At 39.8% G+C, this 10,819-nt stretch overlaps 1 protein-coding gene across 4 annotated transcripts in view; it reads right to left on the bottom strand.

Moving 5' to 3' along the window:
- The window catches only part of NOS1AP (nitric oxide synthase 1 adaptor protein), a 299,267-nt gene that overhangs the window by 181,947 nt on the left and 106,501 nt on the right, over window positions 1-10,819 (bottom strand). The window contains exon 2 of one of the 4 annotated variants that reach the window (XM_032291583.1): window positions 6,968-7,084. The exons of the other annotated variants lie outside the window; for them this stretch is intronic. Coding sequence (XP_032147474.1) covers window positions 6,968-6,991 — 24 coding nt within the window. The 5' untranslated portion in view covers window positions 6,992-7,084. The remainder of the gene's footprint in view (window positions 1-6,967; window positions 7,085-10,819) is intronic. 4 annotated transcript variants of the gene reach the window in all.

A 10,819-nucleotide genomic window follows, 5' to 3' on the forward strand; every position in this document is an offset into this window, starting at 1 on the left:
GTTAACATGAGAGCCTAGCTTTGAGGACACAGCTGCTGACTCAGCAGCCTCCTCACATTCCAGACCTTTGCATAACCATCTGTTCAGATAACCCTCATCAAGACTAGAGTTCTTCAAGGCACCAGATTATTGACCAAAAGGCAAATGTAATCTGTATGGCCACTGTTTCTAGGAAGTAGGGTGAAATTATGTTACTACGGAATGAACATGGGCTGACAACTAGTGTCACCAAATACAGACAGTCAGTATTACAAGCACCATCCTCCCCAAAGATATCCACATACTAATCCCTGGAACAGTGGATGTGTTACTTTACGTGGCAAAAGGTACTTGGCAGGTGTGATTAAATTAAGGGCCTGAAGATGAAGAGATTATCCTGGATTAGCCACTGGTACAATGTAATCATAAGAGTCCTCAAAAGTAGAAGAGGGAGGTAGAAGAGATATATCTATGGAAGAATGGTCAGCGAGATGCAAGAATGTTGGCTTTGAAGATACAGATGGGGCCATGAGCTGGGGAATACCAGCAGCCTCTTGAAGCTAGAAAAGGCAAGGAAAAGGATTATCCTCCTGGAGCTCCAGAAAGAAACAGCTGTGCCAGCATCTTGATTTTAGCCCAATGAGACCCATGGTGAACTTCTAATGTACACACTGTAAGATAAATGTGTTGTTTAAGTCACTAAGTTTGTGGTAATTTGTTACAGCAACAATAGAAAATAATAAAGAGACTATATTGATTTTTTAACAGTTGAAATCATGGTCCTCACTGCAACATAATAAAGAGAACTTCGGTTTTAATTTAATCTAACTTTCTCACTTCAGTCAGTCTCAGGGGAACTACCGGAAAACAGGGCTGCCAGGTTCTCTACAGGCATCCTGTGGAGACCTTTCCCATTGTGTGGGACACGGTATTGGTGGAGGAGAAAGGACGTTGGTTAGAACATCCCATGATGTGGTGGAAAGAGTAAGGTGCTGGAGTCAGGCAAAGTGCAGTTTAAATCCCAGCTCTCCCACACGCCAGATGCAATAATCCATCAAAGTCACAGTTTTCTCAGCAGTAACAATGTAAAAATACAGGCACATCTTGTTTTAGTGCTCTTCACTTTATTGTGCATTACAGAAAATGTGGGTTGTTTTTTTTTTTTTTTTTTTTTTACAAATTAAAGGTCGGTGGCAACCCTGTGTCAAGCATGCTCAGCATCATTTTTCTAACAGCATGTGCTCACCGCATATCTGTCACATTGTTAATTCACACAATATTTCAAACTTTTTAATAATCATATCTGTTTTGATTTGTGATTAGTGATCATTAATGTTACTACTGTAATTTTTGAAGGGCACCACAAACTGTGCCCATAAAGGACAGCAAACTTAATCCATAAATGTTGTATGTGTTCTGCCCATATAAGACAGCAAACTTAATGTATGTGTTCTGACTGTTCCCCTGTCTCTCTCCCTCTCCTCAGGCCTCCGTATTCCCTGAGACACGATAATATTGAAATTAGGCCAATTAATAACCATACAGTGGCCCATAAGTGAAGTGGTCAAGTGAAAGGGAGAATCATACTTCTCTCACTTTAAATCAAAAGCTAGAAATGATTAAGCTGGGTAAGGAAGGAATGTTCAAAGCTGAGACAGGCTGAAAGCTAGGCCTCTTGTGCCAAACAGCCAAGATGTGGTGCAAAGAAAAAGTTCTTGAAGGAAATTGAAAGTGCTACTTTAGTGAATACACACATAATAAGAAAGCAAAACAGCCTTATGGCTGATATGGGAAAAAGTTTGGGCAGTCTAGATATAAAAATCAAACCAGCCACAACATTCTCCTAAGCCAAAGCCTAATCCAGAGCAAGACTCTAACTCTCTTCAATTCTTTAAAGGCTAAGAGAGGGAATGAAGCTGCAGAAGAAAAGTTTGAAGTTAGCAGAGGTTGGTTCGTGAGGTTTAAGGAAAGAAGCTGTCTCTGTGTAACATAAAAATGGAAGGTGAAGCAGCAAGTGCTGATTCAGAAGTTGCAGCAAGTTATCCAGGACATCTAGCTAAGATCATTGGCAAAGGTGGCTACACTAAACAACAGATTTTCAATGCAGATGAAAGAGTCATCTACTGGCAGAAGAGGCCATCTAGGACTTTCATAGATAGAGAAGAGAAGTCAATATCTGGCTTCAAGGCTTCAATGGACAGCTAGTGATACAGCTGGTGACTTTAAGTTAAAGCCAGTGTTCATTTACTATTTTGAAAATCCTGGGACCCTTAATAATTATGCTAAATCAACTCTGCATGTCCTCTACAAATGAAACAACAAAGATGGCATGATGGCACATCTATTCACAGCATGGTTTACTGAATATTTTAAGCCCCCTGTTGAAACCTACTTCTCAGAAATACATTTCTTTCAAAATATTCCTGTCATTGGCAATGCACCTGGTCACCCAAGATCTCTGATGGAGATATTCAAGAAGATGAATGTTGTTTTAATGCCTGTTAACACACCATCCATTCTGCTGCCCATAGATCAAGTGGTCATTTTAACTTTCAAGTCTTATTATTTAAGAAACACATTTTGTAAGGCTATACCTGCCATAGATAGTGATGCCTCTGAAGGACCCAAATAAAGTACATCAAAAACGTTCTGGAAAAGAACCAGATGCCATTAAGAACATTCAAGATTCATGGAAGGAAGGCAAAACATCAACATCAACAGGAGCTTAGAAGAAGTGGATTCCAATCCTCCTGGACGACTTTGAGGGGTTCAGACTCCAGTGGAGGAAGTAACTGCACATGTGGTAGAAACAGCAAGAGAACTACAATGAGAAGAGGAACTGAAGATGTGACTGAATGGCTACAATTTCATAATAAAATGCTAATGAATCAGGAGTTGCTTCTTATGAATGAGCAAAGAAATTGGTTTCTTGAGATGGAATATACTCCCTGTAGACATGCTATGAACATTACTGAAATGACAGCAAAGATTTAGATAAACTTAGTTGATAAGGCAGTACAGCAGAGTTTGAGAGGACTGATAGTAATTTTGAAAGAAGTTCTACTGTGGGTAAAATGCTATCAAATAGTATCACATGCTACAGAGAAATATTTGGTAAAAGGAAGACTCAGTCCTTGCAGCAAACTTCATTATTATCTTAAGAAATGGACACAGCCACCTCAGTCTTCAGCATCCAGCAATCTGGTCAGTCAGTAGCCATCAACATCAAATGTGCATTGTTTTTATACACACTTGGAACCAAAATATTTGTGTGACTCACTTTATTGAGATACTTGCTTTATTGCAGTGGCCTGGAACCGAACCCACAGTATCTACAAGGTATGCCTGTACCAACTTCACAGTATTGTGACCAATTGTAAGGTTAAATAACATATGAATGAAAGTATCCTGCACAGTGACTGTCAGGAAGCAGACACTGTAAATGATGACTGCCATAACCATTGCTGTAATAATCTATCTCTTTCTGGGCCCCTGAGTAACAAGCCATGTGACTTTGTGTTCAAATCTCTCCAGACCCTGACTTCCTCCTCTAGTACATGAAGAAGGCAAATGGCTCTCTGACCATCTCACTGTACAGCTCTGAGGATTAAAATAACAATGGAAATGGAAGCATTGTGAAAAACACAAGCCCAACACAAATGTAAAGTGGGCCTTTTTTAGATTCTATACAGGAATTCTCCAGAGTCCTTCATAAGAGCTGGCTTTCTCAGGTCATCCGCAGAAAAGATGCTGCATACACTTGAATTCAACTCAGACTATGCTCGGTGGTCCACCATGTGTCCTGTCTGACACAAGGAGAATACTGAACAAAAATCTTTGAGTATCTAAGATACTGATGGCTTGTGAATCCATGAAGGAAATAAATAGGATATTTTGGGCTCAATCCTACAAAGGAAGTACCCAAACCCATCCCCTGATTCCTGGCCATCAGGAAGCATCCACTCCAGTGAGCATTTCATATCAACATTACCCTCTAATTCAAAAGACCCTGGATAACTGTTATCCAGGGACAGCTGGTACTAGAAAAGCCCTTAAAAATAAAAACCAGAACTTCATAATAAGAGGGAAAAAATAAGAGCTGACAGACTTAATCTTTCAAAATGAAGTAAAAATTAGGCAAATAAGCTTATCTAAAATGTAAGACCTTATTTAAAATGTGAAATATTTAGATTATATTGAATTTTGCATTAATTCTTAGGCTAGACTGAGTTACTGCTGATTTATTGTTGTAATTTTTCCAACATCACTACATAATAACATGACATACTTTACTACATCTCTGACTTTCATGACACTACTATACAGAGGATAATCTTTATAAAAATTATTTAAAAGCTTTCATTTTCTCAAAGGTGTGTCTTAATATTCAACCATATTCAAATCCTTCTCCTTTGAAGTCAGTTTCTTGTCAGCATACTGGCTGTTTTTCTCGCCAATTATGAGTGGGTCTAACCCTGCCCGTCCTCTTTTGTCTGTTCAGTAGTTTCAGCAGTTCTCCAGCAATCCTTTTATTGACTACCTATAATCCTACATCTTTTGCAAGATTTGCAATTTCACTTTGAAATACATTTGCATGGAAATTGTACCGTGCTGCCAGATCTGAAAGGAGAATGCTGGCTGACAGACCTTGAGGATAGCCAAGAATAGATGCTGGTTTCAAGGGGAGGATGACTGAACAGGGACTGTTTTGGTTTTCTACTGCTGCATAATAATGGCCACAAACTTCAAGGCTTAAAGCAACACACATTTAGTATCTCCCAATTTTCCTGGGTCAGAAGTCCAAGCACAGCTTACATGGGTCCTCTGCTGAGGGTCTTGCAAAGTTGCAATCATGGTGTCAACCAGGCTATGCTCCTTTCTGAAGCTCGGGGGTTCTCTCCCAAGCTCATGTGGTTGTTGGCAGAACTGAGTTCCCGGCTATAGGACTGAGGCCCCATTTCCTTGCTGGCTATCAGTTGAGAACCATCCTCTGCTCCTAGAGGCCCCTATAGTCCCTTTCCACATGTGCCCCTCACATGCAGAAAGTCCCGCTCCAGGCTGCTAAAATGGAGTCTTAAATAATGTTAACATGCAAGTGGGCTACACAAAGGTCTGGCACATTGGAGGTCACCTTTGGGTGCATTTGCCACAGGAATTGTTTTTATAAGTGATGGGGTCATTGGTGAGTATTTGGATGTTATGATCACTGTTGCTTTCCTAGATAACCCATCATTCAGAAGTCCAGATAATGAATGCCTGCATAATGCTGGTCCTCACCTCTCAGATCCATCCCTCCATTTGCACTGTCATGGCTCTAGTTTGGGCCTCTACATTCTTGCCAGCAGCCAGCACTAATAAATGGCGTCCAGTCTTGCTCTCCTCCCAATCCATCCTCTGCATCACCTCTAGAGAGAGCTTAGTAATCTGCAAACCTCACCATATTTTTTCTCTGCTAAAAACCTACCAATAGGTCACTATTACCAGCAGGATAAGGTCAAAGCTTTCTAGTAGGCAAGTCAGTGCCTTTATGATCTTATTGCCTGAGATATCCAGTGCCAAGTCCATCTCTCTCCAGCCCTCCCTGTGCTCTCTCACCTTCAGGTCCAGGATTCCCCTCCCCACTCATCCACCCTTCTGATCTAAGTGCAAGGATCACAGCTTCTGTGAAGCCTACTTGGACGTTCCCAAGAAGCTTCACATGTTCATTCTTTACATTTTCACTGAATATTTTTGCATAATCACTGCAGCAATTCCCTCAAATGCTAGTTTCCAGGTCCATCTTCCCAACAGACTGGGAGCACCTGCAGGCAAGAACTAGTTTTTTCCTTCCTCTAGTTTTTTCCTTGAGCAGTACCAGAGAACAGACTATGGCAATGGCTGTAGAATTACTGTATATCTACCACAGCATGACAAATAAGAATACAGATTATAAAACCCCACAGCCTGCATTTGAAAGCCAGCTATCTTCCTTCCTAGCTGTGAGACTCAGGGCAGGTTGCTCAACTTCTCTGTGCCTTGGTTTTATCACCTCTAAAAGAAGAATAGTTTTCACATCTATTTCATAAGATTGTTATGAGGAGTAAACAAGCTAATATTTGTTAAGTACCTAGAAAAGGGTGTAACCTATGGTTAAGATTATATAAATATTTGTTACATAAAATAAATACCCAGTAACTATGAGATACACAATGGTGGGAAATTCATGCAAAGAAAGGAGAGATGCCACACAGGTCAGGGAGACGAGCTAAAGGCAAAACTTACCGAAAATTTTCTGCCAAAAAAAACCCAGTATATTTAACAAAATCACTCCCCTCAAAAAACCCCACAAACAAATAGGTAAAGCAAGAATGATAAAATCCTGGTAATTCCAGGACCTGAGTGATAGGTATAAGACTGACTAAACTAGTCTCTTTGGTGTATGTCTGACAATGTTCAGAATGAAAACGGTTTAAACCTAAATAGGCCAACATAGGCTGAGCATCCAGGAAGTATAAAAGCACCTAAGCAAGGCTACAACTTTCACACAGAGAAAGGAGCCCTTTCCTTCTGCTGTTCATAAACTGATGAGCATCCCCGGTGAGCTGAAGGAGGTGCTCCTGGATGAGCCCTTTCCAGCTGGATGGATGCCATCTTCTGTTACATGCTGGTCTCCAGAGATGGCGTGATACAGTGGGAAAAGGTCTGGCATCAGGAGGGGTGAATTAAGTGCCAGCTCTGTCGCTTACTAGCTACCTAGCCCTCCTAAGCCTGAGTTTCCTCACCTATAAAGTGGAAAACCCTACTTCATAGGGTTGCTAAAAGGATTAAATGATAATATATTGGCAACAAGTGCCATGTTTGGTGTATGGCACATACTCAGTAAACATATTTTTTTAAAAAATTATACAAAACTAAACATACTCTTAGGAAGCATATCATTCAGCAATCACACTCTTTCACCTTCACTCAAATGGAATGAAAACTTATGTCCACACAAAAACCTGCTTACAGATGTTCTGGGCAGCTTATTCATAATTCCAACCCTTGGAAGCAGCCAAGATGTCCTTCAGTAGGTGAATGGATAAATCAACTGTGATGCATCCAGACAATGGCATACTAACCAGCACTAAAAAAAAAAAAGAAAAATGAGCTATCAAGCCATAATAAGACATGGAGGAATCTTAAATGCATACTACTAAGTAAAAGAAGCCAATCTGAAAAGCCAATCATACCTACTGTATGATTCCAACTAGATGACATTCTGAAAAAGGCAAAATTATAGACAGTAAAAAGATCAGTGGGTGGTAGAGGTTGGGAGGAGGAAGGCATGAATAAGCAGGGGACAGAGGACTTTTATAGCAGTGAAACTATTCTGTATGAAACTATAATGGTGGATATATGTCATTACACATTTGTCCAAACCCACAGAATGTACAACACCAAGAGTGAACCCTCATGTCAAATGAGTAATAACGATGTGTCAATTCAGGTTCATCAGTTGTAACCAATGTGCCACTCTGGTGTGGAATGTTTAATGTGGGGGGCATTGTGCATGTACAGGGGCAGGAATATATGGGATCTCCGTGTTTCCACTCAATTTTGCTAAAACTACTCTTAAAAATAATGTTTACTACTTTTTTAAAAAGTAGAAAAATCACATCATTTAGTTAAAAATGTTTAAATAAATTAATATAAACTTCAAAATAAGTAAGTAAAATAAAAAGAGTAGGCAAACTCAGTATAAAACTATAGGTCAGAGAGCTGCCCTGCAAACTGAGGTGTGGGAAAACCAGGAGACTGAACTACACAGGCCCCAGACCCATGGCTGGTTCCCTTCATGCCAGTGGTTCAAATATCAGACTCCACAGCTGACCTACATGGCAAAACAGACACCACCACATCTCGCCCCAGAGATCTGAAAGGACCATGTGTGGGTCGGCATCTCTCCTGAGTCACACAGGACGAATCACTCTCTGTAACAAACACCCTGGTTTACTGGCCTTTTCCGCCACACTAAAGTCACATGAAAACTGCTTTCAGGAATCAAGGTTAAGTTCCTAATTAACGCAATGGTATAATCCTTGGGGCTCAGCTCAGCCCTGACTCCAGGGCTATTCCGAATCCCATAATCTACACTACTCCCCCATATCACCTCCTGGATTAAAATTTTTAAAGTTCTCAGCAAGAAGGGTGGTCAATGCTTACCACTTTCAGGCAGAGAAGAAAACAGGCCAGTATACTGGCACCTCAGCAGCAGAACTACCAATTTTTAGAGTGTGCTAACATTGCCCACGTAGAATTATGGGGAGGTAGATGCTGAAAGGCAGACAGTCAAATGTGGCAGAGTCCCCTAGGCATTTATCCAATTAATTTGAAAGCTTATGTGCACATAAAAGTCTGCATATGAATCTCTATGGCAGCTTTATTCATAATCATCAGAATCTGGAAATAATCAAGATGTCTGTGAATAGGTAAATGAATAAACTTTGGTACATCCATATTATAGAATATTGCTCAGCAATAAAAAATGAGCTATTATGCCACAAAAAGACATGAATGAATCTTAAGTACATATTGCTAAGTGAATGAATCCAGTTCGAAAAGCCTGCATTTTCTGTGATTGTAATTACATGGCATTCTAGAAAAAGCAAAACTATACAGGCAGTAAATAGACTAGTGGTTGCTAGGGGCTTGGGAATAGGATTTGGGAATTAAATAGATGAAGCACAGTGGACTATTTAGGACAGTGAGATTATTCTGTACAATACTATAATGTAAGTATAGGACATTAAGCATTTGTCAAAAACCCATAGAACTTTATAGCACGAGAGTAAACTTAAATGAATGCAATTTAAAAAAAAAAATCACTCAGTGGGAGGGCAAGGGCAATCATTCCCAGGATGTAATGTAAAATGTGACCCCCAAAAATCAAAAACCCAAATGTATTACAAATGTATGAAATAATCTCACTGAAGGAAGAAAGTAAGGTGCTAACAGAGGTAACTTTAGAAATCAGTGGAGTTATGTTTGCCACAATCTAATGGCAAAAATAACTATACATCAGTACTATACGATAGCTGAAAAGTTGTTTCCAATGGGGGTATGGATTAGCGATTCTGATACTACTGTACGCATACACTTTAGCAAATGGGTGGTGGCAGAGGGGTTTCTAACTGCTTCTGGGGGATGTTACAGATAAGCAGGGGAGGAAGCTAGAATGATTTATGTAATATGGATCAGAATTGGAGATATCAGTTCAAACTTATGTTTATCTTAATATAGATAGCTATAGAAATATTCATGGGAATTTGTATATTTAAGAGGTAGCATACACACATATTTCTTTGCTCTATCAGCTGAGAGGGCCCAAATGCAAAAACATTCCAGCAGCAACTAACTGACTGCCTCCACCCCCACACCTCCCATCCTACTGTCTACCACCATGCCTTCAACAAAAGGAGTCAGGGCTCTTTGCAGAAATGCTGGATTCAGGAAATACACCAGATAAGCCTGGAGTACTGTGTTGTGTCAGAAAGTTAAAGCATGCTTAAAACAACCAACAATGATGGGCAAAGGGATACAAGAGCCAAATCAAAAACAATTTGAGCAATGAAATAAGGAAGTACTTATAACACAAGGTATAGCTGGCATGGTGGCTCATGCCTGTAATCCCAGCACTTTGGGAGGCCAAGGCAGGTGGATCACAATGTCAGGAGTTCGAGACCAACCTGGCCAACATGGTGAAACCCTGCCTCTACTAAAAATAAAAAAATTAGCAGGACGTGGTGGTGCATGCCTGTAATCCCAGCTACTCAGGAAGCTGAGGCAGGAGAATCGCTTGAACCTGGGAGGTGGAGGTTGCAGTGAACCGAGATCGTGCCACTGCACTCCAGCCTAGGCAATAGAGTGAGCCTCCATCTCAAAAAAAAAAAAAAAAATAAAAGGCAAAAAATAAATATTCATTACTCTTTTTTTACAAAAAAAAATAAATGATTGAATAAAGCAATAAATGGGAGATGACATACAAATCTATGCAGAAGAATTCCAAATACTTGACGCAGACACTCTGCCCTTAAGGAGGTAGAGTATAACTTTCCACTCTGTAAGTGCAGACCACACATAAGGACTTTTTTCCAAAAAGTACTGCATGGAAAGAAAACAGTAACTTTGCAAATACCATCTCAAGCCAGGTGATCAAAGTTAACATCAACAGTGATAAGTCATATTGATAGTATGTACCCTTGAAATTAGATGATGAGAATGGCATCTTACCATCTGTCTTTCTCCCAAAATCATGAGGAAAACATCAAATTCCAGTTAAAGGAGGTTCTACAAAATAGGCCTGACCAGTAATCCTCAAAATTGTCAAGATCACCAAAAATCTGAAAAACAGTCTCAGCCCAGAGGACACTAAGGAGACATAAGAACTAAATGCTGTCCCAGACAAGATCCTGGAACAAAAAATGAACACTAAGGGAAAACTAAGGAAATATGAAAAAGTATGGATTTTAGTTAAAAAGAATATATCAATATTAGTTCATTAATTCTAACAATTGTACCATACTAACATTAGATGCTGATAATAGGGGAAGTTCGGTATTGGGTATATAAGAACTCTCTGTACTATCTTTGCAATAATTCTGTAAATCTAAAACTGTTTTATAATAGAAAGTGTATTTTACAAAAAGAAAAAAGGGCAGGGGCCAGGCGTCATGGCTCACACCTATATTTCCAGCACTTTGGGAGACTGAGGCAGGCAGATCACTTAAGGTCAGGACCAGCCTGGGCAACCTGGTGAAACTCCATCTCTACCAAAAATATTAGATGGGTGCAAAAGTAATACGTTTTTTGTCATTATTTT

Source organism: Sapajus apella, unplaced genomic scaffold (assembly GCF_009761245.1).
Source record: "Sapajus apella isolate SASKATOON/1434 unplaced genomic scaffold, GSC_monkey_1.0 scaffold25, whole genome shotgun sequence".
Classification (NCBI taxonomy): domain Eukaryota; kingdom Metazoa; phylum Chordata; class Mammalia; order Primates; family Cebidae; genus Sapajus; species Sapajus apella.